This window comes from Aedes albopictus, chromosome 3 (genome assembly GCF_035046485.1).
Source record: "Aedes albopictus strain Foshan chromosome 3, AalbF5, whole genome shotgun sequence".
NCBI classification, from domain to species: Eukaryota; Metazoa; Arthropoda; class Insecta; order Diptera; family Culicidae; genus Aedes; species Aedes albopictus.
The window spans coordinates 255,961,375-255,982,198 of NC_085138.1; the positions used below are offsets into that span (position 1 = coordinate 255,961,375).

At 44.1% G+C, this 20,824-nt stretch overlaps 2 protein-coding genes across 3 annotated transcripts; both read right to left on the reverse strand.

Annotated features, from left to right (window-relative positions):
• Positions 1-728: 728 nt before the first annotated feature.
• LOC109422334 (arylsulfatase B) lies at positions 729-18,878 on the reverse strand. 2 transcript variants are annotated; one of them, XM_062860294.1, is made up of 5 exons: positions 18,587-18,642; positions 11,243-11,567; positions 10,788-11,176; positions 1,456-1,762; positions 729-1,394 (listed from the first exon to the last, which is right to left on the reverse strand). In XM_062860294.1, the coding sequence occupies exons 1-5, from the start codon at positions 18,630-18,632 to the stop codon at positions 788-790; spliced, it is 1,674 nt and encodes a 557-aa protein (XP_062716278.1). In that variant the 5' UTR covers positions 18,633-18,642; the 3' UTR covers positions 729-787. The 2 variants fall into 2 exon arrangements, with proteins under 2 accessions (XP_062716278.1, XP_029708140.1); XM_029852280.2 differs by lacking the exon at positions 18,587-18,642 and adding an exon at positions 18,678-18,878 and having other exon boundaries at positions 730-1,394.
• A 926-nt stretch (positions 18,879-19,804) lies between these two features.
• LOC134290714 (uncharacterized) lies at positions 19,805-20,632 on the reverse strand. Its single transcript, XM_062857895.1, has one exon. It carries the CDS (start codon positions 20,630-20,632, stop codon positions 19,805-19,807), a length of 828 nt encoding a protein of 275 aa, XP_062713879.1.
• Between the last annotated feature and the right edge of the window lie 192 nt (positions 20,633-20,824).

Below are 20,824 nucleotides of genomic sequence, written 5' to 3' on the forward strand. Positions count from 1 at the left end.
ACAAAACGCGCTGCCAACTTCCAGTCGGCATTTCTGAATCATCGCAACGAATCAAGCACCACCTCTGCTGCTGTTTGTGTTAGTGAGATCGGAGAAACGTCAGACTCCCGCCTGCTGATTGGCTGCGACGACTCTGGCGACGGTTTCACCCGCGACGGATTCAAATCGTTGCGTTCGATAAGGGGGGAAACCGTCAATAATGACAAAGATCGCTCCCGAGTTTGTTCACAACAAAAACGGTAGGAATATTTGTCACGTTCTATTCACATCGTGATTTTCATATTGTTTTACAACTGAAACTCGACTTTGAGGTTTGCAAGAGTCTTAATTCGTCAAAATGCTTATGAATCTGATGACGTGGGTCGAAAATTTCAGCAGAAAAGCCGAAATATCGGCACACGCACGGCAAGCGATATTTGTTTTATTGCTCCCATCGCCTGACATGCGTTTGTTGCGGACCGCCTTTGTTACCAACATGCACCGCTTAAGACAAAGCGTTCATTTTTCGGCGTGAACCGTTTTTCGTACTCTGCAAATAACATAGGGAAGCTTTTGTTCTTTCATACCGCAGCCACTAACTGATATCGCTTCCATCTGTCAAATATTATCTAATATCTAATTATGCATCGCTGTTTTTACTATTGATAGGAATAATCCTTTTTTGTTTCAAATTTGGCCAATGTTCTGTAGTTACTCCTAGAATAGGAGTGGTAGTAAGGGTGGTCCCGGAATACCAGTAATTTACAGTATAGGTACCACATTGTATTTGTATTTCAGTCATCTTGTATTACAAAAATGCACTTTCAGTCATGTTCTCGAACTCGAACATCTCCAGTTCGTCACCAAAGTTATGCCACGTGTAGCCCCAGAAGCGTGGATCGCCACGCAAATCCAGCGGCATATTCCCCGGAGGCACTGCCGTCGCATTATAGTCGCTCAGTTTGTCCAACAACGCTTCCAGTATTACCGGGTATTGGTCGGCCAAGTTTACCAACTCGCACGGATCGTTGGTAAGATCGAACAGACAAGGCGACTCCAGCGGGTTGCACGTGCTTTCCGTTCCATTCGCACAGTGGACGGTTGCCTTACGCCGAAGATTAAGGATTTCCTCCTCCGATGGAAGCATTTTCAGTTTGTTCAAAGCCTTGCCGGTTGGGCATTGGAATACCGACGATAGGTTGTAGGACTTGGTGTCATGATCGCCGGCTGGTCCATACCAAGCATCCCACTTGCCCTCATAGTTGGTCCCATGGACCACTTTCCAGTCATCAACGGTCAAAGCTGCGCTTCCCCAGATGTCATCGATATTATGGAGGATTTCATGGCGATCAGTGGCATTGCCATTGCGAAGCTGATTCCACACGCTAATTCCGTCCAAGTTTAAGGGAAGATCGCTGCAAATGATCAGAAAATTAGTTTTGGTGTTGGTATTGCTAAAAACAGGGCATCACTCACTCCAAATCATATCCAGCTGCATCCAGCAGCGTTGGAAGCCAGTCGCTGATGTGAATTATCTGATGGGAAACTCGTCGGCGTTTCTCAATCAGCGGACTCCATATGCAGCCCGCACCGCGGACACCACCTTCCCAAAGGGTATTCTTGGTTCCCCTGAGAGGCCAATTGGACGCTGCGTTGTTGTTGAAACCTTCCGCTGGGCCACCGTTGTCAGTACTGAATACAATAATCGAATTTTCCAGCATGCCTCGTTCAGTCAGGGCAAGGACAATTGCTCCCACAGACTGGTCCAACTCGGTTAGCATGGCTGAAAATTTAAAAATGAAATCGTTAAGGGATAGTTCAGAAATCACGTAGACTAAGTTTTGGTCATCTCTAAGACCCCTCTCTTTCTCGAAGACTTTAGCCGGCCTGGAATTTGTAGTACATACATACTAGAGTGGGTCAACGTTGTATGGAGAATTTTTAAATTTGACCGCATCAACCCGGAACAAAGCATTTTTGACTCCTTTTTGCGTCCAAAACAACTGTGCAAAATTTGGGAGCGATTGGTTGCGTCCCCGTATTCCGCATTGTGATTGAAATTTCTATGGAAGTTAGTATGGGAAAACGTACTTTTTTGCATTTTACTCATAAGTTGAATTCTTTTGTCTAATACCGTTTAACTAATGACGTTAAAGTATAGCCTAGGATATACCAAAAAACTTTGCCGAAGACTGCAAAGTGATCCGACGCTTGTTAAAAAAGTTATTCGCTTGGTAACTTAGGCCAAAAACTGAGATTTTATTATTGATGTTATTCCTTTACATGTTAGGGGCTGTCCATAAACCACGTGGTCATGAGGGGGGGGGGGGGGGTTCGGCCACTGACCATTTTGTATGGACAAATAAAAAAATTTGTATGGACTAATGACCACGCGGGAGGGGGGGGGGTTGAAAAGTCCCAAAAAAATGACCACGTGGTTTATGGACAGCCCCTTAAATGATAAGCACCACCGGGCAATCTGTGCGTTATAACTTTTTTCACAAGTGTCGGATCACTTTGCGGTCTTCGGCAAAGTTTTTTGGCATATCCTAGGCTATGCTTCAACGTCATTAGTTAGATAGTTTTAGACGAAAAATTTCAATTTATGAGAAAAATGCAAAAAAGCACGTTTTCCCAAACTAAATTCCATACAAATTTCAATCGCAATGCGGAATACGGGGACGCAACCAATCGCTCCCAAATTTTGCACAGTTGTTTTGGACGCTAAAAGGAATCGAAAAAGCATTGTTTCAAAAAATCGACTTTGTTGACCCAGTCTAATACATACATTTATTTGTTCAACATCACATTTAAGACAAGACATAATCAACAATAGTACGCCACAATACACGGTTCGTGGCTGCCGCTCTCCATCCTCGGTCGCGCCCGATGCTCGCCAAATCACGCTCCACCTGGTCCGCCCATCCTGCTCTCTGCGCTCCACGCCTTCTTGTGCCAACCGGATCAGTTGCAAACACCAGCTTTGCAGGGTTGTTGTCCGGCATTCTTGCAACATGCCCTGCCCACCGTATCCTTCCGGCTTTGGCCACCTTCTGGATGCTGGGTTCGCCGTAAAGTGCAGCGAGCTCGTGGTTCATTCTTCTCCGCCACACACCGTTCTCCTGCACACCGCCGAAGATCGTCCTTAGCACGCGTCGCTCGAAAACTCCGAGTGCTTGCAGGTCCTCCTCGAGCATGGTCCATGTCTCGTGCCCGTAGAGGATCACCGGTCTTATTAGCGTTTTGTACATGGTGCATTTGGTGCGTGGGTGAATCTTTTTCGACCGCAGTTTCTTCTGGAGCCCGTAATAGGCCCGACTTCCGCTGATGATGCGTCTCCGAATTTCACGGCTCACGTTGTTGTCAGCCGTCAGTAAGCATCCGAGGTAGACGAATTCCTCCACCACCTCGAAAGTATCCCCGTCTATCGTAACATTACTACCCAGACGGATCCGGTCGTTTTCGGTTCCGCCTACCAGCATGTACTTTATCTTAGCCGCATTCACCACTAGTCCGACGTTTGCTGCTCCGCGTTTTAGGCGGGTGTACAGTTCCGCCACCGTTCCAAATGTTCTAGCAATAATATCCATGTCATCCGCAAAACAGACAAATTGGCCGGATTTCGTGAAGATCGTACCCCGGCTGTTGAGCCCGGCTCGTCGCATAACACCTTCCAGGGCGATGTTGAATAGTAGGCAGGAAAGTCCATCACCTTGTCGTGGTCCCCGTCGAAATTCGAATGAACTGGATAGTTCACCCGAAATCCTTACGCTGTTCTGCACACCATCCATCGTTGCTCTTATCAGTCTGGTAAGCTTCCCGGGAAAGCTGTTCTCGTCCATGATTTTCCATAGCTCTGTGCGGTCGATACTGTCGTATGCCGCTTTGAAGTCGATGAACAGGTTGGGACCTGGTATTCACGGCATTTCTGGAGGATTTGCCGTACGGTGAAAATCTGGTCCGTTGTCGACCGGCCGTCGATGAAACCGGCTTGGTAACTTCCCACGAACTCATTTACTTTAGGTGAAAGACGACGGAAGATGATCTGGGATAGCACTTTGTACGCGGCATTCGAAATGGTGATTGCTCGAAAGTTCTCACACATTAACTTGTCGCCTTTCTTGTGGATGGGACAGATTATCCCTTCCTTCCACTCCTCTGGTAGCTCTTCGGTTTCCCAGATCTTGACTACTAACTGGTGCAGACAGGTGGCCAACTTTTCCGGGCCCATCTTGATGAGTTCTGCTGCGATACCGTCCTTACCAGCCGCTTTGTTGTTTTTAAGCTGGTGGATGGCATCCTTAAGTTCCCTCAGCGTGGGAGTTGGTTCGTTCCCGTCCTCGGCTGCACCAACATAGTCATTTCCTCCGCTGCCTTGGTCCTCCGTGCCTACATTCTCTTCGCCATTCAGGTGCTCGTCGAAGTGCTGCTTCCACCTTTCGATCACCTCATGTTTGTCCGTCAGGAGGCTCCCGTCCTTATCCCTGCAGATTTCGGCTTGCGGCACGTAGCCTTTGCGGGATGTGTTAAGCTTCTGGTAGAACTTACGTGTTTCTTGTGAACGGCACAGCAGTTCCATTTCCTCACATCCCGCTTCTTCCTGGCGGCGCTTTTTCTCCCGGAAGAGACGGGTCTGCTGCTTCCGTTTCTGTCTGTATCGCTCCACATTCTGTCGGGTTCCATGCTGCAGGATTACCGCCCGCGCTGCATCCTTCTCCTCCAGAACCGCTCTGCACTCCTTGTCGAACCAATCGTTTCGTCGACTCCGGTCCACGTACCCGATGGTGCTCTCGGCTGCGTTGTTGATGGCTGCTTTGACTGTACTCCAGCAGTCCTCTAGAGGGGCCACATCGAGCACACCCTCGTCTGGCAACGCTGCCTCGAGATTCTGCGCGTATGCGGTGGCGACATCCGGTTTCTTCAGTCGCTCTAGATCGTACCGGGGCGGCCTCCGGTATTGTACATTGTTAATATCGGAGAGTTTTGGGCGCAGTTTGACCATCACCAGGTAGTGATCAGAGTCGATATTAGCGCCACGATAGATCCTGACGTCGATAATGTCGGAGAAGTGCCGTCCATCAATCAGAACGTGGTTGATTTGCGATTCCGTTTGTTGTGGTGATCTCCAGGTGTAACGATACGGGAGGCTGTACTGGGAAAAGGTGCTACGAATGGCCATGTTCTTGGAGGCGGCGAAATCGATGAGGCGTAGGCCATTTTCGTTCGTCAGCTGGTGGGCGCTGAACTTTCCAATCGTTGGTCTGAATTCCTCCCCGTGGCCTACCTGAGCGTTTAGATCCCCTATGATGATTTTGACGTCGTGGTTTGGGCAGCTGTCGTACTCGTGTTCGAGCTGCGCGTAAAATGCGTCTTTGTCATCACCATGTTGGTTCCCAATGGCCAGCTTCGTCACGTTGTTCATCGTTGTTCAGCATTCGCTGCCAATAAGCATCTCCCGGCTGGCGATAAAAACCGCAAGTATAAAACCCCAAAACTGACATCATTTCAATAAAATGTAAAATTATAAATGGTAGCTTATTTCGACAGCATACTCCTAGGCTGAGATATTTCCACCCACCAGGATGCGAGGCCGCCATATTTAAGACTCCAACATCTTGTATGAAAACATTTGTGTATCCACAAATCATTTCATTGTAGATACACGATAGATGTTGACTCCTGTCAGATGCATTAGGTGGAATGGGGCACGTTCGGTGTAGTACTAGATTTGTAGTAATGAGCTGAATTTTAGTATGGTGAGAAGGTCAATTCTGCGATTCTGCAATGAAATGGTCCAAAAAGCGTGGGTATTATGATTCCTTGCCTAATTTGATGCTGTTTGAGCAAAACTTCGAATAACTATGTTGTTTATGTTGCAAGAAATGGAGAAAACAACAACACTGTTACCCAAAGTTTTGCTCAAACAGCATCAAATTAGGCAAGGAATCATAATACCCACGCTTTTTGGACCATTTCATTGCAGAATCGCAGAATTGACCTTCTCACCATACTGAAATTCAGCTCATTACTACAAATCTAGTACTTCACCGATCTGTCCTATTAGGGTTGCCACGTACGTGTTTCCATCACTTTTTGACATTTTTTCGTTTTGTCGGGCTCGAAGGCAGCCACAAAGCCTCGTCTTTCGGGAATTCATCAATTTTGTGTTGCTTTTAATAATGTTTTGTATTTTCTGTATGTAACTTGTATATTTGCGAAGACGGCTAATAACAAGACAGACATCTACCCTCTTGCTCCATATACCTTGGGAGCTACAAGCACACTAGCGCCGCGAACGACTTCAGGGAACAACATCATAAATCAGTGTGCGTGAGATGTTACAATTTCTGTGTACATATTAGCATGTACACGCACACATTAATGTTTTAATGTTCCTGTGAATCGTTGAGGGCGTTTCAACCATGTCGCCTGCGATAGGGTGGGAGCTGTCTGTCTTGTTATTAGCCGTCTTCGATATTTGTGAAACACTGGGGAGTAAGTGTAGTCCGTATTACTGGTCCTGCTGTTGTGTTCGTCCTCTATGAGAGATGTGAGAGACAAGTCACGATAAACGACGAAAAGATCCTCTTTGAGCCACCGAGCCACAAATCAAAAACAAATCCGCAATTTGAATTGCGAATAAGTATCATTATTATATATATTATATAAGTATATGAAAACGACGATACAGGAGATAATCAGATAGAGAAAGCATCCCAACAAACATTGTTACATACTGTATAAGAGTGGAACAAACCACTCTTCAGCAAACTTTAGCTTAAGGACAAGGTTGTTAGGAACCAAAGATGCCCGCCACAATGGCCGCCTTGTAATTCGTTCAAAACTTCAAGAGAACAAATCTGATTATTTAGCAGACCAACAAGATTGAAAATTCTACTTGCTGCTTGCACACTCGCAAAAAACATTGAGTAACAATATTAGCCCGCTTCGTTTGACGGATCTCCAGATTTGTGCTCACAAAAATACGAGGCAATTTGCAGAAATCGGAAAGTGGACGCAAGGGATCTTCACCTTAACAAACTGCTATTCAGCTAGCTGCTTGGGCTTTAGACAATAAGCTGTTGGCATTCGTACCAGTAGATTTAGCCAGAAATCAATACAAAGCCCCTAGGTATTTAAATTCATAGAATAAATTATACCACACATCTCATGAAAAAATTAGGAATGATTTCTAGCTCAATTCCTACGTAAACTCAAAAGAGAATTTGTAGCTGCACGTGAGTGTCTTAAAATATATTCAAGTATTTTTGAGAAAAAAAGAACATGAATATTCGGTAGTTGCAGTTTTGAATTTTTCATTCTTCACAGTCCACAGATCAAGATTTAGGGCGTCAAGTCATTCACGAGTTCTTTCAAGATTCAGTTCAGGCGAAAAATTCCTCCAGAATTTCCGATTCAATATTTTAAGCTAATGCATAAAACTGACTAGTTCTAGTGAGGAAATGTCTACAAGTTTTACAGGAAGTTTCTACTCATATTCATAAGAACCTATAGACAGTAGCTGCAGAAGACAGTAATTTGAAGTTTATATGATAAATATCCGATGCCTTGATGAGAATAATGTTTCAAGAAGCCGGATTCTGGGTTCAGGGATCCGGAAGAGCAGAAAGTGATTTATGACAGCAAGAGTAGCCGAAAAACGAATCCACCGCAAAAATAAAAGCATGTGAGCATGTGATTGCTCAGGAGCAAGAGAGTATAGAACAGAATGATATGCAGAGTTTTTGTGAAACTGTCAATGACATGCGGAGAAATCAGCCGTCAAGTGGAACGAGCGTCGTGGAAACTTGCTTATAAACGAAACAATGGTGCCTTTCAGGTGGAGAGAGCACTTCGAGGAATTGTTGGACGGTGAGAAGGAAAGAGCGACAGATAGAATTCGAATCGAAGACAACGGACAGGCTGTGGAACCTCCAACGCTAGACGAGGTCAATACAGCCTATTAGAGGACTAAAGAACAACAAGGTTGCTGGGACGAAATCCCAGTCGAGCTATTGAATGTTGCTTTCATAACAAAACGCGCTGCCAACTTCCAGTCGGCATTTCTGAATCATCGCAACGAATCAAGCACCACCTCTGCTGCTGTTTGTGTTAGTGAGATCGGAGAAACGTCAGACTCCCGCCTGCTGATTGGCTGCGACGACTCTGGCGACGGTTTCATCCGCGACGGATTCAAATCGTCGCGTTCGATAAGGGGGGAAACCGTCAATACTCAATTTATTATTATTATTTCTTTATTATAGAGATTTTCAGCCCTAGGCTGGTTCATCTCTTAAGAGCTACTCAAGCATGGTAGTGAGTGGCTGTATCAACTCTTACACCGTATAATTTTGAAGATATGGGAAGTGAACTGCCTGCTAGTTGGCTGGATGATGTCATTTGCCCTCCATACCCTCTCTAGTATCGACTGTAGTGCGAAAATTACAGAGGAATAACACAAAATGTTGTCGGCGAATATCAGGCATTAATTTCACGGTGGTTTATGGATTCAAGGCGGCGTAGGATTCCGTGAATAGATACGAATGTTGGCAGATTATGTTGAAAATTGGTTTTCCGGCTAAGCTGATTAGACTGCACCGCTTCGACGAATCGAAAACAAGTGTACGTCTTGTGGTAGTTTCCCGTGATGGTGTCACGGAAAGTCAAATCGACCACAACTGCATTAACCGGAAATAGAGACGCAGTCTTCGTGATGTACGAAAGAAACGTAGCTTCGGCATTGCGTCCGACCATCATCTCCTAATCGGCGAGACCCGGCTGCGCAGATCATGGATCCATCGACAAGAGGAGAAGATCGGGCGACGGTTCAACACACGCCAACTGGAAGATGCTGCAGTGAAAAGGTCCTTCGTCGAGGAGCTGGAGAACCGTGCGGCGGATATTCAGTAAGGTGGAAGCGTAGATGATCAATGGGGTGTTATCAAGAACGCCTTCATAGCCACCAGCGAGAGTAATTTGGGTGCGTTACGCACCCGGAGAAAGCAGTGGAACACACATGACACCTGCAGGAAGATAGAGGAGCAAAGAAACGTCAAAGCCGTGATAGAGCGAGTGAAAATACGAGGAGCCAAAGCTGAAGCGCTCATGTAGGTGGGAAAAAAGAGCGTGGGCGGACTTCCTAGCCGACGAAGGCGAGGAAGTCGCAAATACCGGCGACATTCGTCTCCTCTACGATATCTCTCGTCGTTTAAGTGGGACTTGGATGAATGCTACGATGCCCGTCAAAGACACATCTGGACAACTTTTGACCGACCCGAATGACCAGCTGAAACGGAGCACTTTGGCAGACTTTTTCAAGTGTCGGCCACGCCATCAACACCTCAGCATGATATGCCAAGGGTTCGATGCATAACCCGTGTCAACACCGAAGCTCCATCATTGCAAGAGATGAAAACAGTCATCCGTAGCTTGAAGTAGAACAGGGCCCCGAAGGTCGATCGCATATCATCCGAGATGCTCAAAGCTGACCACGTAGTATCTGCACAACTGCTGCATCAAGCATTCTGCAACGTATGGGAAACCGCGACATTTCCAGTTGACTGCATGCAAGGCATCTTAGTAAATGTGCCCAAAAGGGCGACCTAACTGTATGCGATAATTGGCGGAGTATCATGTTGCTGTGCATCGTTCTCAAAGTCTTCTGCAAAGTGATTCTTAAGCGGATACAGGAGAAGATTGACGCAACTCTCCAGCGGCAGCAAGCAGGATTCCGTGCGGGACGATCCTGTGGGGACCATATTGTCACGCTCCGTATCATTCTGGAGCAAATCAATGAATTCCAAGAACCTCTCTACATGGTGATCATTGATTACGAAAAAGGTTTCGATCGTCTCAATCCCAAAAACATGTGGGGAGCCCTGATGCACAAGGGCGTCCCTGAGAAAATCATCGGCCTCATTGAAGCACAGTACATGGCATTTTCGTGCAGAGTACTGCACAACGGTATCTTGTCCGATCCCTTCCGGGTCGTTGCTGGAGTGGGGCAAGGATGTATCCTATCACCGCTACTGTTCCTCATCGTAATCGACGAGATCCTAGGTAGGTGCGATTGATCGAACCAAATCGTGGGCTGCTGTGGCAGCCCATTACCATGAAGCACCTAAATGACTTCAAATTGACTGATGACGTTTCTCTCCTAGATCAACGGCGCTCTGAAATACAGAGTAAGCTCGATGATCTTGCCGATCGGTCCTCGCAGTGGAGGGTCCTAACACGAACAAATCGTTAGTTTGTAAACACAGCTACGGTTGCTGAGCAAGCAGTGAAGAATGGTGAAAGCTTCCAATATCTTGGTAACCAAATGGCGGCCGATGGCGGAACCAAGATCGCTATAGGTGCACGGAATCAGCAGCACTCAAGAAGGCGAGGGCTGCTTTTGTAAGTCTAAGATTTTTTTTAAGAAACAGTCAGATTAGTCAACGCACAAAAAATCCGAATGTTCAACTCAAACTTGAAATCTGTGCTGCTGTATGCCAGTGAAATCTGGTATGTATCAGTGGAGAACACTCAACGGCTGCAGGTCTTCTTCAATAGATGCCTGCTGTATATAACTCGTGCATGGAGGTCTCACTATTGGATCTCCAACGCGGAGCTCCATCGTCGATGCCATCAAAAGCCGATAATGACAGAAGTTCTGGAGCAAAAATGGAGGTGGGTCTGCCACACTCTATGTAGGGGTGAAAACGATGCCCATGTAGCCTAGACAAATAAATAAAGGAAGTCAACACAAATTTGACCAGGCCACAGGTCAAAGTGTGTTATCAGGTTTATCTATTCAAACATCTTACCAGCGAATTTTCTCCGCGCAAAATTCGAAATCCCCGACATCCTTTCCACGGTCTCGTCCGGCGCCGGTAGAAAGTCATACGGATTTGCCGAATGAGTCGCTGCGTGTGATACATACAGGAACATCGGTTGCGAAGTGTTATGTCTCCGGATCGCTGCAACCGATTCGTCCCTTATCACGTGCGTTGTATAATAGCCATGGAGATCATAAGCCACGTCAAAACCACGACGCATATCCAACCCCCACACGTTAGTTTCGACAGCCGTATGATCGAACATGTGATGATGGCCGGTCCAGAAGCCGACGTGCGAATCGAAACCACGTTCCAGCGGAGTGTGCTTACGGGTATAGGAACCTAGATGCCACTTGCCGTAAATGTGGTTCATGTAGCTGGAAAGACAAACAATGATCCAAGCCTTCAACTTGTGTTACCGTAGTATACTTCGAAAGACTTACCCAAGCTCCTTCAAGTACTGCGGCAGCAGTTTCTCGGTCAGCGGTAGCCCCCGAGGTTCCATACCGTACAGGACGGCATGCTGCATTCCCGTGTGAATGGGATACTTTCCCGTCATCAGAGCCGATCTGGACGGGGTACAAATTGGCGTCACATAGTAACGGTTCAGAATCACTCCCGAATAGGCCAAAGCGTCCAAGTTCGGGGTCGGGATTTGCGAGGAACCGTGAAAGCCCACGTCATTCCAGCCGAGATCATCGGCCAGGATGAACACGATGTTTGGTGGGGGTTTGCTTTGCGCTATGATACATTGCGTGATGAGAAGTCCTGGAATTTCATTGGATGTTTAGGATTGATTGATCATAAATCAACAACATGTTAATTGTCGCTAAATGATGAAGTTACAAATGCGTAGGGTAATATCACAGAATATGACGGCAGCAAAGAGGAGGTATTTAATAACTTTATGTTCTTCATATAAGTGTGGACAACCATACTTATCACTCCTACCTCCTCACTACTCACTTCTCACTCCTCACTGCTTCAAGCCCCTCGGTCTTCACGTTGGTTTTTCAATCCCCACTGATTCACACTCCTTACTCTTAATTTTTCAATGCTCACTTCTCATTGCTTAATTCTCGCTCACTCCTCACCCCTCATTATTTATAGTCGGCTCTCTCATCATTGCTAATTCTTCATTTCTCACTTCTCACTCCTCACTACGTCATTGCCAATTATTTACTGTTCACTTCTCACCTCTCTCTTCTCACTCTTCATCTCTAACTTTGCATCTTTCGATGGGCACTCCTCACTACTCACTTCCCACTGCTTATTCCTGACTACTTACTTCTGACTCCCCATTCTTCATTCTGCACTACGTACCAAGGGCGTAGCCAGAGGAGGGCAGCTGGCGCCGTGGCCCCACCCTGGCCGACAGATTTTTTTTTAAATTCAAGACGACCCAAAGATTATCAATAATTCAAGAGTTCCAGATAAAAATAGGTACTTTAAAAAAAACTATTCTCTAGACTTTTCTAATAATTGAGTTTTTTATCCACAATTATCAAACTTTTTTTTTCTTGAGAATCACAGGAAATTTCACCAAGTATTTCTCCAAGAGATCTATTTCAATCTTATCATGGAATTTTACTAAATAACAAGCTTGGTTGATTGGTTAAATTTTGTGATGTTTATTTATGGAATACAAAAACAGCATGCCAAGTTTCCGGTAGGGAAAAAGAAGGACTTGGTCGAATTATATGCTGCTATAGAGTGCAGTTATGTGCTACTGCTACACGAATTTTCACTTGTATCCAATTCAAACAAACGTCATGCTAAGAGAATAATACCTGGGATTTCTTTACAAATTCTTTCAAGGACATCTCCAGAAATTCCTTCAGGCATTTATTCAGGAACTTCTCCAAGGATTCTTTCAGAAATTCCTCAAGGGACATGTCCACGAGTTTCTTTTTCGTGAATTCTTCCATGGACATCTTGCAGGGTTCAAATAGTTTTTTTTGGGTTTGTTCCTAGAAATGATTTAAGAATTCCTCCCATGATTCCTTCAGTTTTTTACAGATACATCTGCAAGGATACATCGATGAATTCCTTCAGGAATTTTTCATAGCTTCCTTCAGTGGATTGCTCCAGAGAGTTTTTCAAGAATTCCGGTATGGGTTTCACCAGACAGGAATTTCTCCTGGGATATCTTTAGAAGTTCCTTCAGTGATTGTTCCAGTGCTTTTTGCGATGATTCCTCCAGGAATTTCCAGGAGTTCAGACATGGATGCCTTTATTTTTTGTTCCTACAGAAATTCTTCCAGGAATTTGTTAAGAAAGCTTTCCTGAGATTTTCTAAGGCATTCATCATGGGATTGCTTCCGGGATTTCTCCAGGTTTTCCTCCAAGCAATTCAGGATTCACTCGGGAATATCTTCTGTGTTTCTTTCAGAAACAACTCCAGGAATTATTTAAAAAAATCCTCCAAGGGTTTCCCCAGGAAAACTTTTTAGAATTCCTTCAGGAGTTTTTCTTGGAATTCTTTCAGGAACTACTGCAAAAAACAATACAATACTTCTTCCAGGAACTTTTTAGGAATTCCCCAGGACTTCTCCTGGGGTTTCTTCAGGAACTGCTACAGGGATTCCCCAAGGAGTTCTTCCACGAGCTCTTCTATGAATTCCTTCAGGATTTTTCCAAGGATTCCATCTGCAATTTCTTCAGAAATTTTTACTGGGATTTCTCCAAGAATTTCTTCAGAGGTTGCTCTAAGAATTATTACAGGAATCCTCTGGAAATTGTTGCAGTGATTCCTCTAAAATTTAAGAGATGAACCAGCCTCGGGCTGAAAATCTCTCTAATAAAGATACCTAACCTATTCCTCTAAAAATTCATCCAAGGATTAATTCAAAAATGCGTATAGAGATTTCTCCAGAAATTCCTCCAGGAGTTCCTTCCAGAGATTCCTCCAGGAGTATTTCTAAAGATTCCTCCGTTAATCTCTACGGGTATTCTTCTAGGATATCCTCCAGGGATTCCACCAAGAATTTCTGCAGGGCTTAACTCGGGACTTCCTTCTGTGATTCTTTCTGGAATAACTTATTTCAAACATCCTCCAAAGATTCTCCCACGAACTCTTTTTAGGGTTTCTCCAGCAATGCCTCTTTGTATTTTTAAGGAACTTTTCTAGGAATTGATTCAGTACTTTCTCCAGGAACTGCTTAGGGATTCCCTTAATAATTTCTCTTGAAATTTCTTCCGAGTTTCCTTCTGGAGTTTCTTCAGAAACTCTTCTAAGGATTCCTCCCGAATATGTTCAAAAACTTCATCTGCGATTTCCTAAGAAATTATCTCTGGTATTCCTATACGAATTCCCTAAGAGATTCATCCACGCATTTCTTCAGGAATTCCTCTAGGAATTACTCCAGAAAATCTTTCAGGAATTCCTTTAGAAATTCTTTCAGGATTTTTTCTAGGAATACCTTCTGGAATTTTTCCAGAAATTCCACCAAGAAATCTTTCAGTATCCCCTCCAGGAATTGCCACAGGCATTCATCCAGGACTTGCACTAAAAACTCATCCAGCAACTTTTTTAGTGATTTTTCCAGGGATTTCTTCAGAAGTTCGTTCGAGGATTTTTCCAGGAATTCCTCCACAGATTTCTCTAGAAACCCCTCCGGGAATTTCTCAGGCGATTTTTTTCAGAAATTTCTTTCAGAGCCCCTCTAGAGATTCCCCCAGAAATTCATCCATAAATTGTTGGAGGAATGCCTACATAGATTCCTCCTAGAATTCCTTTAAGGTTTCCACCAGCAATTCCTCCAGGATTTTATTTAGGAATTTCTCCAAGAACCATTCCAGGAAATTCTCCAGGAATTACACCAAGAATTTCTTAGGAATATCTCCAGCAGTTTCTTTTGGAATTGATCCAGGAATAGCTCCTGGACATCCTTCAGAAGTTATGTCAACAATTTCTCCAGGATTTTTTCCAGAAATTCTTCTGGAGATTTTGTCAGAAATTCTTCCAGGAAATTCTCCAGCAATACCCTCAAGAATTTTTCAGGCATTCCTCCAGGAAATCCTCCGAAGATTCCTCCAGGAAATCCCACAGAAGCTCCTCTAATGATTCTTCCTGGAAATCCTCTAGGGATTTCTTCATAAATTTTTCCAGGAAATTCCTGGCGGAATACCATCACTTCTTCTAGGATTCCTGCAAGGATTTTTTCAGGAATTCCTACGAAGATTTTTGCAAGAATTCATCCAGAAATTTCGCTAGATTCCTCCAGGATTTTCTCAAGGGATTTTTTTTTTTCAGAAATAGGAAAATAATAGAATAGAAATAGAAATTTCCCAGCATTCTTCTAGAAATTCATCCAGTAATTCTTCCAAGAATTCTTCTAGAGATTCCTCCAGAAATTCCCAAAGGAATACCTCTAGGAAATTCTCCAGGCATTTCTCCAGGAATTTCTCCAGGAACTTCTCTAGGAATCACCCCAGGATTTTCTACATGAATTCCCCCAGGAATTTCTCCAGGAATTTCTCCTGGACATCTTGCAGAAATTATGTCAGCAATTCCTCTGGGTATTTCTCCAGGAATTTCTCCCGAGATTCCATCAGGATTTCGCCAGAGATTTCTCCATGGAATCTCTTCAGGAAATTCTTTGAAAATTCCACCAGGAAATACTGCAGAAGTTTCTCCTAGGATTCTTCCAGGAAATCCCCTAGGGATTTCTTCAAAAATTCTTCAAGAATATTCTCCAGGAATACCTTCAGGAATTTTTCAGGGATTCCTCCAGGAATTACACCAGGAATTAATCAAAGAAATCCATCATAAATTATGTCAACAATTCATCCAGGAGTTACTCCAGGAAATCCTTCAGGGATTCCTTTAGAAATTCATCTAGGGTTTTTTTCTAGGAATACCTGCTGGAATTTTTCCAGAAATTCCACCAAGAAATCTTCCAGTTTTTCCTCCAGGAAACGCTACAGATATTTCTCTAGGAATTCCGCTAAAAACTCGTCCAGGAACTTTTTCAGGGATTTTTCCAGAGATTTCTCCAGGAATTCCTCCAGAGATTTCTCTTGAAATCCCTCCGGGAATTTCTCAGGGGTTTTTTCCAGAAATTTCTCCCAGAGCTCCTCTATAGATTCACCAGGAATTCATCCAGAAGTTGTTGAAGGAATTCCTCCAGAGATTCCTTCAAGGATTCCGCCAGCAATTCCCAAAGGAGAACCTCCAACAATTCCTTCAGGCATTCCTCCAGGATTTTATCCAGGTATTTCTCCAAGAACTAATCCAGGAAATTCTTCAGGAATTACCCCAATGATTTCTTAAGGAATATCTCCAGCGATTGCTCCTGGACGTCCTTCAGAAATTATGTCAACAATTTCTCCAGAAATTCTTCTGGAGATTTTTTCAGAAATTCTTCCAGGAAATTCTCTAGGAATACCCTCTGGAATTTGTCAGGGATTCCTCCAGGAAATCCTCCGAAGATTCCTTCAGGATATCCTCCAGAAGGATTCTTTCTGGAAATCCTCTAGAGGTTTCGTCATAAATTCTTCCAGGAAATTCCTGGAGGAATACCATCTGTAATTTTTCAGGGATTTCCCCAGGGACTTCTTTACAAACTTCTTCTAGGATGCCCCCAGAGATTCCTTCAAGGATTTATCCAAGAATTCATCCAGAAATTCCGGTAGAAATTCCTCCAGGATTTTATCAAAGGGATTTTTTTCAGAAATATAAAAATAATAGAATAGAAATGAAAATATCCCAGAATTTCTCTAGAAATTCATCCAGTAATTCTTCCAAGAATTTCTCTTAGAGATACCTCTAGAAATTTCCAAAGGAATACCTCTAGTAATTCCTCCAGTTATTCCCCCAGGATTTTATCCAGGAATTTCTCCAGGAATAACCCCAGTAATTTCATCAGGAACTCCCCCAGGAATTTCTCCAGGAACTGCTCCTGGACATCTTTCAGAAATTATGTCAGCAATTCCTCTAGGTATTTCTCCCGAGATTCCATCAGGAATTGCTTAAGGGATTCCTCCAGAGATTTCTCTATGAAAAATCTCTTCAGGAAATTCTTTGAAGATTCCTCCAGGAAATCCTCCATAAGTTTCTCTATAGATTCTTCCAGGAAATCCTCTAGGAATTTCTTCGGAAATTCTTCAAGAATATTCTCCAGGAATTCCTTCAGGAATTTTTCAGGGATTCCTCCAGATATTCCACAAGGGATTCCTCCAGAGATTCCTCGAGGGATTTCTTCACAAATTTATTCAAGGATAACCCCTTCGAGAATTTCTCCAGGAACTGCACCAGCAGTTCCGCTAGAATTTCCTCCAGGAATCTCTCAAGGGGTTCTTTCAGAAATAGAAAAATAACAGAAATCTCTCAGAATCCGTCTGGGGATTCCCCTAGATATTCATCCGGTAATACTTTCAAGAATTCCTCTACAGATTCCTCCAGAAATTTCCACTGGAATACCACTAAGAACTCCTCCATTCAAAGACACGGACACGTTTATTACTTCCAGTGAGCTATTCACTCTTTGAAGGAAGCACGACACTAGACAACGGACTAACATGCAATGCCCAGTGGCACAACCGAAAACTTTCCCTGACAGCTGCGACGGGAATTGATCCCGCGCTCCTAGCACGATGCGACTAAATGCTTGGTGACATAAGCCGCACGATTACAAAGCCGCATTCCTCCGGGATGTTATCTAGGAATTTCCCCAGGAAATTTCTTCAGGAATACCTCCAGGATTCCTCCAGAAATTACTTCAGGGATTTCTCGACGAATTTTTCGAAGGATATTTCCAGAGATTCCACCAGGGAATCATCCAGAAATTCCTCCAAGGGTTCTTCTCCTGGAATTTCTCAAGGTGTTTTTCAGAAATTCCTCCAGAAATTCCTCTCAGAATTCCTCTTGAGATTTCTTCAGGAATTTCTCCCGGAATTCTCCTAGGGATTCCAAGAATTCACCCAAAAAATGCTCAAGGAAATTCTCCAGGAATTCCTGCTGGGTCTAATTCAAGAGTTCCTCCAGAAATTACGCCAGGAATTTGCTCAGAAGTTTCTACAGGCATTCCTTCAAGGATTCCTTAACAAATTTCTCTAAGATTTCCTCTTGGATTTTTTAAAGAGATTTCTTATCAAATTTTACTAGGGATTCCGTCCAGAATTCCTCCAGGAATTTCTCCAGAGTTTCCTCCAAGGAATCCTCCAAAAATTTATCTAGGATTTCTTCTAGGATTTCCTCATGAGATCTCTTCAGAAATTTCACTAGGTATTCCTCCCATAATTTATCCAGGAATTCGTACAGGTTTATTTTCTGAAATTCTTACAAGAATTCCTACTGGAATTCAAAAATTTCTGGAGGAATTTCTCCAGCAAACAGTATTGGAAGATAAATGGACGCATACAGGAACCAGGAAATTCTAGGTTTATCCTCAAAAGAGTTCAGCTATAATTTCTGATGAATGTTTTGTAGACATTGACAAAAAAAACAGAGCAAAATAATGCACGAGTAAATAAAAATCCTTAATCTTCCAGAAATTGGTCACCGCTACCAGCATCACGTTGATTTGTGTAGATCAGGCGAGCTTTTTTGAACTTATCTTCTCTCTTCAAAACTCATTAATAACTGCACACTTCTACTACTCACTCTTATAAGCTCCTCACTTCTCACTCTTCACTATTCACTACATACTCCTCACTATTTAAAGTTTAGCCTTTTGGGTAAAAAAATAACATTAACTAGCTGTTGTTTCATACAGTTTCAGTGTTTTATACGTAAACTTAAACCATTTAGTGATAAAAAGTCAAAATCGTAATATTGTCAGCACCTAATGATAAAACGCATGACATGTCCTGCCAAATATGTAGCTTCATCGTTCTGGCTTGGAACCCTCCAAACTGTAGAAAAATCATACCCACCTGCTATTATGACACATTTGAAATGATTACACTTGAAGTCACACCTCCCCATTATTTGTACTACTAATCAACCAAACAATAAACACAATCACATTGATTCAATTCTCCACACTTTTACTACCGGCCACCGTAGAGATCTTGATTGCAAAATAAAAACACTCCAAGCGTGACCACGCTGCTCATCGTAGGTATCAGAACGATCAGAACTAGAGTCCACAACAAGCCACGAGAACGTACCGCGACCTGCTCTTGCGAACCGCGCGCCAACTATTATCGCGAAGCGCTAAGCATCGACTGAACGATCGTACTTTCCACGCTACTAGCCATCAGCCAATAACCGCCGCTTCCTGCTCGATGCGTAAGCGTAGCAAAACATTCCCCACAGCGCAGCATTATGCATGGGAATTTATGACTTCTTATCTCTTTTTTCAGCCCACGCAAAAAAAAAAGATCATGCTGTTTTCCGAGCTCGCGTCGCACGGTAGTTGCAGCACTAGTTGTAGTCAACGACACCGACGACGACGCTACGCGACACTAGGTACCGAAGCGATCCTGACCCATTTTTACCAAACGATCACCGACTGTTGGTGGAATGATAGCAGTGCGATGTGAAATTTAGACTGGTTCGTATGGGTTAGAAATATTCACACAAAAAATCGAAGGCGGCTGGAATACATTCGGGAGAGTCAACTTCAGATAAGTTCTGTTGGAGGTCCGCTGTAGCACAGATGAGCAGTAGGGATGCCAGATGTAAAGACTTGTCTTCACATTGCTCCAGGACTTCATAGGGAATTCCTCCAGAAGGTCTCTGAACATTCATCCCGGAGAATTCCTTCAGGAGTGTTGGGGTAGTTTCGGACCTCGTTTTTTGCAGCACGTCTTTTTGCGGTTAGACTGAGCTCAAAAGCTGTAATTCAGATTTCAGTAATGTTAATTCATTGTCGGGATGCAATCATAGTTATACTTACAAATTTGGTCTGACTAACAAGTATTCTACCTGCCAACTTGATCTCTATAGCAACTAATAATGAACTACAAACTTTTACAAATTCTCTGCCTTCTTGGAGTAATGCGAATAATGGTTTGAGTTGGAATGATTTGCAAAATTGTTACGTGTCAAGCAACTGTCACTGCTCCTTGACAAGCTGGCTGTCAAGTCTTTTGACTTTTTCATCTGTTTCGGCGAGCAGTGGCGTAGTGCTCCCAACATCCCCCGACCCGTAATACTGGTCAGAGGACTCCGGCTGTCCAGTGTTACCCAAGTCCTTTTCGCCTCGACCGCTCTGGATCTCCAACACTGCAATCTTCGAAGCGGGTCTGCGTAGAACTCCCGTAGAGGTCCTGACGTAGGCTTGCCTGACTCGCCCGTCGCATCCTTTCACCACGGACAGCACTCGTCCGCGAAGCCATCCATTTCTAGTAGATTCGTCTACGACGATAACAGCATCACCCTCTTGCAAATCCCTGGAGTCTTCAATCCACTTCGTGCGAACGGCGATGGTCGGCAAATACTCCTTAATCCATCGATGCCAGAACTCATCTACCAGTCCCTTCATGAAGCTGTAACTGTTCCTCAAGAATTCAGCTCGGTCCACTAGAGGTTCTGGACGCTGAGCCACTCCTTGAGAGCTGAGCAGGAGAAAATGATTAGGAGTTAGGGCTTCCTGAGAATCATTCTCCAACGGCATAAACGTGAGCGGGCGTGTATTAATTACTCCTTCAGCTTCGGTCATCAGCGTCAGCAATGTTTCGTCATCGGGATTCCTGGTAATCGAAAGTCCAGCGAAAGCAACCTTCACAGAGCGCACTAATCGCTCCCAGGATCCACCCATGTGGGGGGCTGAGGGTGGATTGAATATCCACTTAGTGGTAGCGTTCGTGAACACCGCTGAAAGCTTCTCGTTCATCTGCTTCACCTGTGTTTGGAGCTCGCGGCTGGCGCCTACGAAATTCATCCCGTTATCACTCCAGATCCAAAAACCGTCGAATGGCCATCTTGCATGAGTTTGTAGATAGTGAGTGTGCGACCTCCAAATGGACTGCCCGAATAGTGAGGCAGGTAAAGATTGCCACCCATCTCTTTACTAATGAACGACCAACTTTCACATTAATCGGGCCGAAATAGTCCAACCCGACGTACGAAAAAG